At 36.3% G+C, this 16904-nt stretch overlaps 1 protein-coding gene across 1 annotated transcript in view; it reads left to right on the forward strand.

The window, feature by feature from the left end:
• The window catches only part of adamtsl1.S (ADAMTS like 1 S homeolog), a 161466-nt gene that overhangs the window by 81077 nt on the left and 63485 nt on the right, over window positions 1–16904 (forward strand). The window contains exons 10-13 of the mRNA XM_041580075.1: window positions 1291–1341; window positions 8787–8991; window positions 11097–11244; window positions 14740–14824. Of these exons, the coding sequence (XP_041436009.1) occupies window positions 1291–1341; window positions 8787–8991; window positions 11097–11244; window positions 14740–14824 (489 nt within the window). The remainder of the gene's footprint in view (window positions 1–1290; window positions 1342–8786; window positions 8992–11096; window positions 11245–14739; window positions 14825–16904) is intronic.

Consider the following 16904-nt stretch of genomic DNA (forward strand, 5'->3'; position numbering starts at 1 on the left):
GCCTTCATCTCATGCAATACCTTTGATTAAGTTTATAGTGTACTGTGGTCTCTACTGTACAACAGCTCTCGCTATCTCCAGTGGCTACTTATAGTACAGAGCTGTCCTCAGATTAAGCAGAGCTAGATCACATTGAAGCCATAAGCTTAGAGCCCTTGTGGCTTTAGGTAAAGCACAGGTAAAGGCTATGTAAATTTAGTTTTTGAACAATGGTATCTATTTTTCCTGTGTTTTGTACTTTGTATTTCTGTTTTCTGCATTTGCTCCTTGCATCTTGCATTGCAAGTGTTTGTTGCTGCAAAATGCAGAAAAAATAGTTGCATCCCTTACTGTATGTAGGGATTACACTTGCATGACACACATATTATTGCTGAGAAACAGAATTGATAACATCTTATGGATAATAGATAGGAAATCGATAGAAAGATACAGTAGATACAGTATATAGACATGTGTGTATATACTTATACTATTAGCAGATAATACTTTGATATTGTTTGTAGACTTATTAATTATTAGTAATAATTGCGTTGATTCATCAGTGGCTTTGTTAGGGGGCCGACCATTCAGCCTGACATTCTTTGAACCATTAACATCATTTAACTCATTTAAACAAGTAATCACGTAGCCGGAGCAGTGATATTGCTAACACCTTCAGCACACAGGCAGCAGTATAGACCAGGTGGCAGATCATTTCACTAATGTGCCCAATTATTACTGTTAAGGCTACGTGATTCCTGATCGCACTGTTCTGGAGGGCCGCATTATTATGAATTTCATGTCGCACTTTGGACATGTCTGTGTTAGACCTACCAAGGTTGTATATGATTCGATGGGACAGGGCCCTATCTTATTTGACATTTTCTGCGGTCTGTGCTGGAATAAGCCAGAAAATCAGACTATTTCAGACTTTTCTGAGAAAAATCCAAAAAATAACCCCCCATATTCAACAAAATTGAACCTCTCAGCTCGGCTTTATTTTCCTGTAGGCTACTCAAAATATTTTTTTTGCAAGAATGAATTAATTAGTGACCAGTTGCTGGAATTATGCAAAGTGGTTGGATGGAAATTTTTTACTAAAAATGGCAACTTTTCCTATTTAAAATAGACATCGTGCATTTAATTTGCGCACTTTTTGATATTTTCTTGTGTGTTTTAAGATTACCATAGGCATCACATCGCTTTTTAAAGAAAAATGTAAATACTGTCTCTGTTTTTCTATTTATAATATATCACATTTCATATTTTGTTACATTCTAAAGTTAATTATCTTTTTTTTACTCCTCACAGTGATGGATACAAACAGATTATGCCTTATGACATTTATCATCCGCTTCCAAGGTATGTTAAGTGACAGACCATCTAAAAACATCCCATAAAGTATTTACATCCCACAAAGATGGCAGATGCTGCTTTTTTCCAAGCTCTCTGATCAAAACAACTAGAAAGTGTTCAATTTTATAAAAATAATCTAAATGGTTGAGTCTTATAGTTCACTTAAGAACAGAGTTGTGATTATGGGGCAAGCATCTACTAACATGTCAGATAAGCAATGCATGGAAAGTAAATTCAAAGGCCTAGATTTATCACATGATCAGTAAACTAGTCTGCATTTAATTTGCTGTTATACCCCAAGGATGTCTAACATGTCCTTCACCAGCTGTTATTGGGGCACATCCCCTGCAGATTTATCAGAGAATGGACTTACCAATAATATTGCAATAATGCCACAGCCACTAATTGTATTAAACATCATTTACCCATACCCTGATGAGAATGTAAGATCTTTGATGATGGATTTAAAAAATAAAAGCTAAAGAAAGAATACAAGAAAAAAGAAAACAAGTCTCCCTTTAACTGCTAAATGGCCAAAACTTAAAGCAATCCTAGCAAATACTTCAAATTGTGTTCTTTCTTAAATGCGATCATAACATTATCTTTATATACTATTTTTAATTTTGCCATAAAAGTATCTGATCATTTATCGGGGGGGGGGGCTACCATATTTATGCAGCACTAGTCCATTAGCATTAGACAGGTTTAGAAGGGACAGTCAGGTTGGCAAAACTGTCAGGTTTAGAAACTTTAAGCAACAATTACTTGCAAAATCAGACGTTTTATGGGGCTATTTACTAAAACTCCAATATGGAGTTTTAGGGCTAGTCCACACGGGGAGATAGCCACGCGTTTGCGGTCGCGGCGACAAAGCGCCGCGCCAGTTGCCGCGACCGGCGCAGGCGACAGGTTTGTATGGGCGCCTATGTAAAAACGCCTGTGCTAACCACACGAGGCGATGCGCTTTTCAACAGTCGCCTGAAAAAGCCTGGCGAGGCATTTTCAGGCGACTGTTGAAAAGCGCATCGCCTCGTGTGGTTAGCACAGGCGTTTTTACATAGGCGCCCATACAAAACTGTCGCCTGCGCCGGTCGCGGCGACTGGCGCGGCGCTTTGTCGCCGCGACCGCAAACGCGTGGCTATCTCCCCGTGTGGAATAGCCCTTAAAGGGCAAAACACATTTCATTTTTTGTGGAAAAAAACTCAAACCTTTCAAGATTTATTATACCCCGAGGCTGCTAAAAGTACAAATCCGAAAATACTCCATCTCAAATCTGCCGAGGTCATGTAAAAGTCTATGGCAGATGTCACTTTTGGAAGATTTCATGATCTGCGCTGGGTTTCATTTTTCGAGTTATTTTATTGATAAATAAGGCAAAATTGTGGATGGAAGTTTGGTGGAATTTGTTTTGATAAAATAAAGAGAAACGTTTGAGTTTTAGTAAATAAACCCCTGAACGAACATTAATACATTGAACAGTAGTTTTTTTTATTTAGTGTCAGTATCTCTCTAAATTTAAACAGCACCAAATAATTCATGATTTAAGTACTCTTTTTGTTTGGATTACAACTTATTTATATTATTTCCATCAATGGCTTCTTTACTGTATTTAACACAATTTGAAATCTAAAATCAACATGGCAACATTGGCGGCCTCAGCTGTTGCTGCATTTTTCAGAATTCCCCATGTAAATAGTGTACCTACACCATTACTTTTTTTAGCAACGAGATTAATATCTGCAAAAATATCCACATGCAAAAAATTGCAACCAATACTGTTTTATTTCCCCCACATACAAATAATATATATGAGATGGCTACGCTCCTGTTTACCAGGGAAACCACTGTAAATCTCATAAATGTATCAATCTGCTAAGTTTGCCAATTAATAATTCTTTTTAAAGAAATCTATTAAGTGAAGTCTGTAGAAATATACTTTGAGTTACTTGTTTCCATACAAATATCCCTGGTCTGGTTTGCTGTGGCTAGTTTATTATATTTTGATTACATTGTAAACTTCAAATAATTGGTTCATCATGTTTAACTTCATCTCCTTCCCAGCTAAATATGTAACCAATGGTCTGCTGGGTGAAAGTTTAGCACATAAGCATGGAAATAGTGAATGTTTCAGTGGCTGAGAAGGAGTTAGATATAATCACAGGCCTTTAGATCCTGAGATGAGGAACCGTTTTTAAAGTAATATAATTCCTGTACTGTTCCAAGCTTCTGAAATCATTTTGATTTCTTTTTTTTTCCTTCTTATTTTAACGACTCTGGCTTCCAAGCAGGCTTCTTGCGAGTGTGAAAATATTAGTTTTAAATCTCATCTTACAGGTCTCAAGTCAGGGTTGCCATAATGATCTAAAGCATACAAAGTCCCTGTGCAGATTTCTTGGAATTTGAAAGCCAAGTATATTGTGCTTTTTGCTCATACTTTAGTGATGTTTCTTTTTGTGTGCATGCCTTTATTTATCGCCTTTATAATGGTGATACTGGTCTTATTGTATCCTAGATCAAGGTATGAATGACAGAAGATTTATTTTAATCTTTATGTAAAGGCAGCCGATAGCTGTCAGTAGATGCTGGGATGTGTACAGTAATTCATAATTCTGAAATCCCTGCTGTACAGTTAATCATCACTTCTCAAGAAGTGATCTTTTTCTGTTCTAGCATAAAATGGAGCTTTTTGTTAAATCTACTTCTTTATTTGTAGGACATATCTAGGACTCACATCGGACTTACATCAACCTTTTTCCTGTCCCCATATAATATTAGTTTCCCCCATACTCTGTTGATGCTTTGATGATCCGACCACTTATTTATTACATAATTAATATTTAGGCTTGTTAGCTTAGAACATTTTTGTGGTACATAAATCAGATGTCTTTGTGAGAGTAACTAATCAATCAAAATGAAACCAAGAATTGACTCTGTTCAACCTTAGAAAGCTAGAAATGTATGAAAAGGCTTACTGTTAGGCCAGTAATGCACATACCGTACATAAAAAAGGCTGACCATATGGAAACAGCTGGCTATCTGCTTAGGCTCTTCATTCAGTTGAATCAATTTTCAACAACTTTTAACAAAGACTGGAAGCCTTGCAGCTTACGACATACCTCCTTTATGTTGGTTTACAGAACTTCATCTACCAGTACTGAATTACTCACTGAAATCTAGAATGCAACCCTTATAACTCCCTTATTACATTTTTAGGAGTCTCTTTTCAGATTTAATTTATCCCTTAAATAACAGACAGAAGCAATGCACCAATAGATTTTGCATTTTTGTTTGTGTATTTGCATGTGTGTTTTTAAAGTCCTTAGCGTGCAGGACTTTTATTCGTTGCTACTAGCATGTTTAATCATCAAAACTTCTAACGTATAAATGTAAACAATTAACCTGATGTAAACAAACCGCCCTATAAACTCCTTTGTCATAGACATGCATTGTTATGGGGTGCCGTTTGTCCCAAATACATTCTGTATACAAAACTATCCCTAATACACAGAATGAATGTCTCTCATGTTATATAAGTATTTCTGACCATACACAGAGAAAAAAAATAAACAAAAGACTTATTTCTATTAAGGAATGAAAACAAAATCTGGTTAGTGCACAAAAGGATGTCATTATATCATAAACTCCATTCTGTACAGTTTAACAAGCAATCTGTCGCACAAATGTATAACCTCCATGTAACGGACGCACTTATGTGCAAAGTTACTTACAGAATGAATTATGTAAAAACAAAGTTGGACATAATATATAATAGTGTAACTAACTAGTGCTTGTCAAGCTAGATTTGACTGACAAAATAGATATCTGTGACAGAAAGCAAGATTTTATAGTACAGGATTCATTCTTTCCACAAAATGACAGTTTTGTTTCACAAAACAGATAAAATAACCATTCTGTGAAGCAACACTGTCAGTCACATTCCTGAACCAATAAGAACAAAGCTTATTGCCATATACAAACAAGATGTGGCCAGCTCTGCTCCACATGGTTAAGGCATAGTATGTGGCCTGCTATAGAGGGCGCCCTCTAATGTCCCCTGGCTGCATAGTAATAAACAAGAACAAACCTTTTCTTAAAAGAGCTGCTGTTAAACACTACAGGTTCATAAATGGAAGTTTTTACAAATGGCTGAGAAATATAATGCTGCACTTATAATGATTGTAGAGAAAGAAAAGTATGCAAAACTTATATAAATATGATCATTTTAGGTGATATGGCTATTCTTATTGTAGTAATCTGCTTGTGTGGCCATTTTGGTTAAGGGCATTCCTGCTGTTTTGCCATTATCTTATGACTCACTCCTGTTCCTCTTCCTGTCTAAGCTGAGAGTAATAATGGGACAGGCCACACCCACCTGTGATGTTGTATTAAATGTACCAGAAGTTACTGTGCTTGTCTGGCTGCTTTGCCTGACTCTCAGAGACAGTATATGATAGTTAGACTCCAATGTCTCCTCCTAGCTGTAATCTTGCACCAATTAGCTTGTAGTAGTCTCTTAATAATGTGCTTAGCTATAGTTCAACTACTACATAATAGCTTTAGCCAGAGACTTGGGACTGATCATGTGCACACATACCTCCCAACTGTCCCTTTTTCAGAGGGACAGTCCCTCTTTTGACAGCTCAACCTGAGGTCCCTCATTTGTACTGGAAAGTCCCTCTTTTCTCTGCACTGAACAGCCAAAAAAAGAAACAAAGTTTCTAACTTAATTGGCTTTTGGCAGAGAGGCCAGTACAGCTAACAGGTGCAACTAAGATGCTTTATAACAATTTTGAGTAATTTTAACAGTTTAGATAAGGAGAAATATTTTCAATTTTTTATAACCTGACAAACTTTGTAAAATGAACATGGTAATTAGGGGGTGCAGCCACAAAATGGGTGTGGTCAAAAATATTGCTGCACTACATGCAAAATAATTTTTTGTCTCTTTATTTCCAAAATGTTGGAAAGTATGGTTCAACTACTACATAATAGCTTTAGCCAGAGACTTGGGACTAATCATGTCCACAGTGCATACCTCCCAACTGTCCCTTTTTTGGAGGGACAGTCCCTCTTTTAACAGCTCAGCCTGCAGTCCCTCATTGTTTACTTCAATGTGGTAAATAAATTACTCACCACGTAAGGGAAGTGGCCCAGGTGCACTGCCCTGAGCCCTCAGCATAGGGGGCGGACAAACCAAAAATGTAAAAAGGAGCAGGCACTCAATGAACGCAGACTTCCAGCAGGCACCAATTCAAAGTGTAAAGATCTTTATTGTGTCCAAAATTTCTAACTTAATTGGCTTTTGGCAGAGAGGCCAGTACAGCTAACAGGTGCAACTAAGATACTTTGTAACAATTTTGAGATAAGAAAATAAGTAATTTTAACAGTTTAGATAAGGAGAAATATTTTCAAACTTTTATAACCTGAGAAAATTTGTAAAATGAACATGGTAATTACGGGGTGTGGCCACAAAAATGGGTGTGGTCAAAAAAAATTGCCGCGCTACATGACAAAAAATTTTTTGTCCCTCTTTTTACTTCCAAAATGTTGGGCGGTATGACCACACATTCTCTATAGTATGATGTGTAAGTTATATGAGCAGCCACTCCTGAGTACTGTGTGTAAACAAAAGGGGGGCATTTAGGCAGGGGCAATTTTAGGGGATCATAATCTATTTATATAGAAGCAACAAGCTGCACAATGCTTTATATTTATTTATAACAAAAGACTCTAATGATGCCGTCCCCTTACCTGCCCAGTGCTTAACCCTTTCACATCAGAGTGGATCGAGGGGGGCACAACACTAGAGCAGAGAGCATAACTGCGCCCACATGCATGTCCAGGGCCGCCAGCAGGGGGGACAAATGTTCTGGGCCTGAAGGGGGGCCCAGAAGTGCTGCATTTTTCAAAGAGCCGGGTCCCCTTTACGAGCGCCAGAGCGATGCGGCCATTCCGCATATTACAGAATGCGGAAGTGCCGAAAAGACGAAGCTGAAGTCCCGAAGCGGCGAAAAGACCCGAATTCATGAAAGGAGATGAAGTTGAAGTCCTGAAGCCTTTTGTTTACACACAGTACTCAGGAGTGGCTGCTCATATAACCTACACATCATACTATACACAATGTGTGATGCACATGATCAGTCCCAAGTCTCTGACTAAAGCTATTATGTAGTAGTTGAACTATAGCTAAGCACATTATTAAGAGACTACTACAAGCTAATTGGTGCAAGATTACAGCTAGGAGGAGACATTGGAGTCTAACTGTCATATACAAAACTTATAACTGACTCTGAGAGTCAGGCAAAGCAGCCAGACAAGCACAGGAACTTCTGGTACATTTAATACAACATCTCAGGTGGGTGTGGCCTGTCCTATAATTACTCTCAGCTTAGACAGGAAGAGGAACAGGAGTGAGTCATAAGATAATGGCAAAACAGCAGGAATGCCCTTAACCAAAATGGCCACACAAGCAGATTACTACAATAAGAATAGCCATATCACCTAAAATGATCATATTTATATAAGTTTTGCATACTTTTCTTTCTCTACAATCATTATAAGTGCAGCATTATATTTCTCAGCCATTTGTAAAAACTTCCATTTATGAACCTGTAGTGTTTAACAGCAGCTCTTTTAAGAAAAGGTTTGTTCTTGTTTATTACTATGCAGCACAGGGGACATTAGAGGGCGCCCTCTATAGCAGGCCACATACTATGCCTTAGCCATGTGGAGCAGAGCTGGCCACATCTTGTTTGTATATGGCAATAAGCTTTGTTCTTATTGGTTCAGGAATGTGACTGACAGTGTTGCTTCACAGAATGGTTATTTTATCTGTTTTGTGGAACAAAACTGTCATTTTGTGGAAAGAATGAATCCTGTACTATAAAATCTTAACTTTCTGTCACAGATATCTATTTTGTCAGTCAAATCTAGCTTGACAAGCACTAGTTAGTTACACTATTATATATTATGTCCAACTTTGTTTTTACATAATTCATTCTGTAAGTAACTTTGCACATAAGTGCGTCCGTTACATGGAGGTTATACATTTGTGTGACAGATTGCTTGTTAAACTGTACAGAATGGAGTTTGTGATATAATGACATCCTTTTGTGCACTAACCAGATTTTGTTCTTATTCTTTAATAGAAATAAGTCTTTTGTATATTTTTTTCTCTGTGTATGGTCACAAATACTTATATAACATGAGAGACATTCATTCTGTGTATTAGGGATAGTTTTGTATACAGAATGTATTTGGGACAAACGGCACCCCATACATTGTGGGCTGGTAAATTTGTATAGTGTGGGAGAATTATGATAATGATAAACACTTGCAAATATCATGAAACATTTATTTAATGAATACAGTAATATGCTTTCATAATGTGCAAGTGTGAGTTCTTACAATACAGTCACCCATTAACTTCCGTTTTTTCTTTTCTGCTTAGGTGGGAAAGCACTCCTTGGACAGCCTGCTCTTCTTCCTGTGGTGGGGGGATCCAGAGTCGCACAGTTTCTTGTGTCGAGGAAGATATCCATGGACAGATAAGCTCTGTGGAAGAGTGGAAGTGCATGTATACTACAAAGATGCCTATTGTACAGCCTTGTAATATTTTTGATTGTCCTAAATGGCTGGCTCAGGAGTGGTCACCGGTAAGCATATTGCCAGTACAAATATATATATATATATATATATATATATATATATATATATATATATATATATATATATATATATATATATATATATATATATACAATATCAAAACAGGGGGGTTGTGGGAGCAATCTAAAGGCTTTAAAGTATATATATATAAGTATAATAAATGCTATTGCATATGTACCCAAAACAGGGGTTATTTTGTTACAAAGTTATGATCATAAAATTGATAAGCCACCATACCACGTCAAGGTAAACCCCGAATGGCGGTCCCTAACTTGTTTTATTTATTTTTTATGTGCATTCTAGCATTACCTGTAATCAATGTCCATTGAACGCTGTTTTTTCACTGAGGGCTAAATCCTCCCCAGCCAGCAATCAGGCTTTTAAAGGAGAGATATTCCCAAAACAAACGCCCAATTTTAAAAGCATAGGATCACCACTAGTTTAAAGGGGGGGGTATGGGGTGCTACAACCACTGAAGCTATGCCACAGCTTCCAGCTAAATATACAATATCAAAACAGGGGGGTTGTGGGAGCACTCTAAAGGCTTTAAAGTATATATATATATATATATATATATATATATATATATATATATATATATATATATATATATAAGTATAATAAATGCTATTGCATATGTACCCAAAACACTGGTTATTTTGTTACAAAGTTATGATCATAAAATTGATAAGCCAAATATGATCATAACTTTGTAACAAAATAACCCCTGTTTTGGGTACATATGTAATAGCATTTATTATACTTACATATATACTTTAAAGCCTTTAGAGTGCTCCCACAACCCCCCTGTTTTGATATTATATATATATATATATATATATATATATATATATATATATATGTGTGTGTGTGTGTGTTTCAGCATAGCATTGGGAAAGTAATGTTAAAAAGTAAAGCAATCAAATGCAGGTGATGCTCAACTATAACTCACTCTCACTTGTTGTAGTGTTGAGTGCAAGCTGCTGGTCCCCTTTACAGGGACCCACTTATAACTCCAAGAAACACGCACTGCAGCACTCCGAATCCTGTGAAAAGTCGTTTCAACTTTTATATATCATTTCTCAATATAACAGGGGTTCTCTACAAACAGATACATAACCTGACAGATAGATAGATGATAGATAGATAGATAGATAGATAGATAGATAGATAGATAGATAGATAGATTTGTGCTTGGGCTGTAATCAATAACAGCCAATCAGTGATGAGCCATTAGAAACAACCATTATGCCATGAGTTACTACCTAGAGCAGATTTCCCCAGTACAAGCAATGGAGCTCATATTTGCTCATGTCCCTGTTCGAATAGAGGCCCACTTCAATTTAGAAGTGCTAGCTGAACTTGAAGTATTCCAGGGTCCAAGCATTGGGATTACAGCACCCCACAAAAGTGTTTATAAAAAAGTCTAAAATTACTGTTTGAAGAATAGGATTATGTGAGAATGGGTACTTGCATTTGCCAGTTCCCATGGCACCATTTTTTTGTGTATTTACTATAATTGATAATTCTAAAAGACATCCATTATAAAAAAAAAATCTGGAACTAAAATTTCAATTTAATCAAATCATAGAATTCAGGACAAAACTAGAACTGAAAAAGAGTTTAATGGTTTTTGCAACCTCGTAAAATAAAATTTTAAAAAATCCAGAAAGTAAAAAATATATTTTACTAAATAGTTCAAACTTGCATTAATGTAAAAAACAAAAACTTGTTGCACACAAAACTTTCTCATGCAACGCAACTCCGTTTTTCCATTTTTTCAAATTCACCCCACTTGGCATTTTTGCTTTGCATTTTGCTTTTTCATTTTTTACTGCATTGGTCTTGTAGTCAAAGCTTTTTTTTTTTTTTCTTCCAGCCAAGAACTTAATGGGAAGTAACAGTTTAATATATTTTTGTACATTGTAAAAATAATATTTTAAGCCTTTAATAAAATGCAGCTTCATAGTTTCTTGAATGGATATGTATGTGTCTTTCTGCTTACTCTAGCAATGATTTGCATCTCTTTTCTAAATGAAGATACTGTAGTTGTTACCTGTCAATGATACAAATGTCTTATTCTGCTTTACAGTGTACTGTTACATGTGGGCATGGACTCAGGTATCGAGTGGTTCTCTGCATTGATCACAGGGGCATACATACAGGAGGGTGCAGTTCTAAAACAAAGCCTCACATCAAAGAAGAATGCACTGTACTCATACCTTGCTACAAGGCTAAAGGTAAGGAGGTAGTGATAGAAAAAACTTTCTGTGCTACTGTATGTTACGTTGTGCAGAATGTAATGAAAAAATTATCAGCACTGTGTCCATTTCTTGAGTGCAATTTTTCCTTTGCTACTTGTAGTCATAGTTATAACTAAAGAAAAAAGTTTCTTCTAGTTTAGCCTGCTTACAAATCCTGTTCTGAATAAATAAGGGTATACTAAGAACATATGCATAGTACCACCTGAAAGGACTTGTAAACATCTTCTGTCACAAAGAAAATTATTTTAGCCCTAATTATTACATGAAATGTACATGAAATGTACGATCAAGTTGCAATAAGATTGCACTGAGTTCTTCACAGTGAATTTCTAGTGGGGCTTTTTATTGTTGTGCCTTTTAAGTGTCACAATTGTACTATATGGTATTCAGAAGGTTGAGAACACTTTTGTTAGAGAGGGGCATATCAATCACGCAAAAACAGTTATCACTACAAAAAGAGTAGTGAGGTGTCAGACCTTGGACCACCTATAGCCTCACTAGATTGCATCCCTCTGCACAGGTATGGGATTTGCAATATATACTGTCCCCAATGTCTTCTTAATTATGACTGATCTTAATGATCTTTAACCATGCCTAATATTGCAGAAGTGTCTGTTGAGTCAGTTACTATAACAATCAGGGAACATTCAGCATGTTGATGGAGTCGGTGACCTCTCATCATTTCAGCATATGCATATCTCCTGCTGAGCCCCTAGCAGCTGTGCCTAGTCCAACACTTTTATGAATGTAGGCATCAAAATAAAAAGTATGCAGATTATAAAGCACAAAGGTTTAGATATGCCGGAAAACAGTATCTTATTCACTTATCTGACAATAATCGGTGGCAGTTTTTTAATTAAAGCTGCTGTGTGGTTCTTCCTCTACAACATTATTTTTGCTTAAGTAGAACAGTGAAATGAGAAATTTGGGGGATGTGCTACAACCTGTCAAACTCTGTCTTCGCTTTCTGTGTATTTTTATTCATAGGCAAATACTGTATATCGGTTTTGCTTGTTTTGTTTGGTTTAACTGAATAAGAGTAAGTAGTTGTAAATATGCATCTACAAATACTGTACATACTTTTATTTATAATGTGGCAAAAAGTACAAGGTAATGAAAAGCCAATGACCTAGGAATAAATAGAAGGTTACAAAGACAGAAGTTTAACATTTTGCTGAAATAATTTCTTCCTTTTTGATATTGAGGCATTTGAAATTATCTCTAAAAGGAGCAAAGATTCACCGTTAATGGAAATTAGTTCAATTCCTTCATTAATTTTGTACTAGGCATAAGACAGGAATCCAGGATATAATTCAGTATTTTCACTAATCTCAGCACTAGATAAGTGAACATAACCATTGGGCAGATTGGGCTTCGGATCTGGTTTGCTATTCAGACAAATATTTTATTAAAAATGCTGTATTCTGCTTTATTAAAAATGTGGAATTTCGTTCTTTGTGTGGCCTCCTTATATATTTCACATAGCAATCAGATTCCCTCTTAAAGGAATAGTTCAGTATAAAAATAAAAACTGGGTAAAAAAATAGGCTGTGCAAAATGAGTGACTGGATGTCTAACAGAACAGAACATTACTTCCTGCTTTGCAGCTCTCTTGGTTTCCACTGATTGTGGCTTGAGGGGGGGCAAATCTTTCATAACTATTTGCTTTTGAATATGATCTGCATGCTAAGGATCAATTACAAACTCACTAAACAATTATGTCCCATGTGGCCCCCTTAAAATCGCTTACAAACTCAGAGTTCGAGAGCTGAAGAGCAGGAAGTTGTATTCTGTTCTGTTGGACGTCCAGTCACTTTAACCTTTATAAAATACATTTTAGCTAACGTACTATACTGGAAACATTTTTTTGTTTTGCACAGCCTATATATTTATCCAGTTTTTATTTTTACACTAAACTGTTCTTTTAATCCAGAATAAACAATTTACACATAGCCAACCATTCTTCATAACTGAGAGGCTTCAGTTCCATCTTTCTTTTTTGCTTTGTTTCTGTTGTCTGGACTCTTTCTCTAATGTCCATCAATTATACTCAAAATAAAAATGTACATAAGACTCAGGGTAGGCTGTACTAGTGATCTTCAAATTATATTTACCAGAACAACAAATGGGTCTCTGGAAAGAACTCTGACTGTATGGTGTTTTGATGCTGGTACCATCCTATATGGATACTTTCAAGAAATGTAACCCACACTGTCAGTGAAGACGGACAACCCTCTTTAGCTCTCTGCTAGATTCATATTCAGTTGATGCTGGTCAAAAAGACAAATACATAACAGCAGCTTGCATGTTTCTTCTGTGCCGTTACATTAACAGAATGTGGTGAGAGGAAAGAAAGGTAATAGGGGATATTTCAATATTCCTTTAACAATAGTATAATATCCCAATAGATCAGAAGTCCAGTAATGACTACTATGTCTATATGTAAGAAAACTGTAGCAACAATGCTTTCTGATATCCCAAGATAAAGGTCAGCTGCCTTTGTTAGCTTATCTGTCCCTTACCTATCAATGAAACAAATACTTTAATTAAAGTATTTCAAGAAAAATGAAATTAATGGAAGGATAAGACTGAATGTTTGACAGCCTTCATCCTGTTTCTCGTCAGTAAATTGTGAAACTCATGGCATTGATGTTGATAAACTGATAAGACTGGGGAACTCTACTGAACACTTTGTGGAAGTACTGAGTGTTCCATAGAACATGAACAGAAAAAGTTGCCATGTGAATAACACAACTCTTCCATGATGTATTGTTCATTGGAACTTGATTGTCTTCACAGACACCATCTCTTGTATCATATTTCCCACTTATAGTTCCTATTGTTTGAAAAAACATGATTATTTTTCTAGATTTATCTAGATTTCATGAAGTATTATAACAAGTACATATTTAACATCCAAGTTATCCTTTGTTATTTCTTTAACACATGTTTTGGTAGAAAGTAGAAACCAGATGTATACTGGAAAAATAAGATCTGTGGATCTAGCTTTATATAAGCATATACAGTGCTTTAAAATGTGTTGCTGTGCCTATTTGAGCTGGCAGTTGGCTGCCAACATTTAAATTCTGGACATTGTAATAAAGTGACTATAAGTTAATGAATAACCAAATGTAATGAGTGGCTTCAGGTTGACCCTAGTCTTCTAGTGGAATTTCACTCTAGCGGACTGTGGAGATCTCTAACTTCACTCTTTGATAAATATACCCCATGGAGCTTTCACCTGCCCATAAAAAAGAAGCCCTCACTTGTATAGTAAGCTTCAATTTGGCAAGAAGAACACCTATTGAGGGTCCAGAACTAATAAGTATAGAGTAATCATTGTTCTGGAGTCTGGTTCTCCTTGCTGTGCAGATTGTACCCTTGTATAAAAGTTGTTTGATTGCCTAGTGCCTAAAAAGTTTGTTGATTAAAGTTAATTGCGAAACTGATATGTGGTCCATTAAATTGCAGAGAAAGTTCCTGTGGAAGCCAAGTTGCCATGGTATAAGCAAGCCCAAGAGCTGGAGGAAGTAACTGCAGTATCAGAAGAACCTTCGTAAGTGTAACAATAACAAGAGCTTTCATTACTTATTTATTCATGTTTTGAATTTAAAGGTTACTGAATAGGTAGAATAATGCAGCAAAGTTTATACAATGAGAGACTTTTTTAATGAATGTTTTAAAGATATGTTTAAACACTCTATCTTGCTTATGCTAGCTCCTGTTGACTTTTATTGAATATACCTGCCACCTATGGTTTTTGAGAAATTTTTGTCCCAAAAGTACACACTTAAAAGTCATCTTATTACCAACTGCACCAGCAAAGTCTAAGAGGCAGATTTATCAAGGGTCGAAGTGAATTTGAGTAAAAAAATTCAAAATTCGAAGTAATTTTTTGGATACTTCGACCATCAAATTGGCTACTTCGACCTTCAACTACGACTTCGAATCGAACAATTCGAACTAAAAATTGTTCGACTATTCGACCATTCGATAGTCGAAGTTCTGTCTCTTTAAAAAAAACTTCGACCCCCCTACTTCGCCACCTAAAACCTACCGAGGTGCCATGTTAGCCTATGGGGAAGGTCCCCATGGGCTTTCTATCAATTTGTAGGTCGAACACAAATCGTTCGATCGATGGATTAAAATCCTTCGATCGAACGATTTTTCGTTCGATCCAACTATTTGCAGTAACTCCTTCGACTTCGATATTCGAAGTCTAAGGATTTACATTCGGCAGTCGAATATCAAGGGTTAATTATGTGTATGTAAATCTGTCCCTACGACTGCGAATTTACTTCGACTTTGATTCGAAGTAAAAATCTTTTGACTATTCGACCATTCGATAATCGAAGTACTGTCTCTTTAAAAAAACTTTGACTTCAATACTTCGCCAACTTAAACCTGCCGAAGTGCTATGTTAGCCTATGGGGACCTGCCAGAGCATATTTAAGTTTTTGGGTTTTGAAGGAAAATTGTACGATAAAATCATTTGAATCGTACGTTTCGAAGTACGATCAGAGTACGATCGTACCATGAATAAAATTCTATTTGATGGTCGAATTTCGAAGTATTTTCCACTTCAAAATTCGACCCTTGATAAATCTGCCCCTTAGTGTACAGATTTTACAGGTAGACAGAACTTTGATTAAAAATGCTCTTTATTGTTAACAGTTGTTTTCTTAATGAGAACAGCATGAATATTATGAAAGAATGCGAATGTCAGAACAGTATATTTTTCTGCGGTACTCGGTCCATTGTAGTTGGAGGTGGCAGACAGCAGTTCAGGGAAATAGAATGCTTTAAAAATGTTAAAAAATTTAAACTTTAACTTTCTTTTTTATTTTTAAACTTAAAAATGACATAGCTTGATTGTTTTGCACCTCTCATTGGCTGCTAAAGCAATACTCACGTTTTAGCTGCCTATTTTTTTTTTTTCATTTGAATTTGAAATTTTTTTTCTCAGAGTTTGGAAATAGAGAATAGAATATCTCGTGTCTTTAGCCATACATTTGCTTGAGCAGTTTAGATTTATTTCAAACAGTAGGAGAGCTAGTTCATTAACAATATACCATATATACTCGAGTATTAGCCGACCCGAGTATAAGCCGAGGTACCTAATTTTACCTACGAAAACTGGGAAAACTTATTGACTCTAGTATAAGCCTAGACACAACTACAGCCCTGTCTCCCAGCAGCGCACATTCTGCCAAAGCGCCCCCCCCCAGCGATCAACCGGACTTCTTTGCAAAGTTGATGGTGACAGAGAATTGCCAAACGGATTACTGTGTGCATTGTCCCACTGTCCCACTACCATGTGCAGAGGGTGCTGTGTGATATTGCCATCACTGTTAATCTTTCGTATAACCAACAGAGGGTGCTGTGTGATATTGCCATCACTGTTATTCTTTCATATAACCAACAGAGGGTGCTGTGTGATATTGCCATCACTGTTAATCCTTCATATAACCAACAGAGGGCGCTGTGTGATATTGCAGTCACTGTTATTCTTTCATATAACCAACAGAGGGCGCTGTGTGATATTGCAGTCACTGTTATTCTTTCATATAACCAACAGAGGGCACTGTGTGATATTGCAGTCTCTCCCCAAGCGAACTGTTGGTATAGGAATGATT

The sequence above is a fragment of the Xenopus laevis genome, chromosome 1S, assembly GCF_017654675.1.
Source record: "Xenopus laevis strain J_2021 chromosome 1S, Xenopus_laevis_v10.1, whole genome shotgun sequence".
Taxonomy (NCBI): Eukaryota; Metazoa; Chordata; class Amphibia; order Anura; family Pipidae; genus Xenopus; species Xenopus laevis.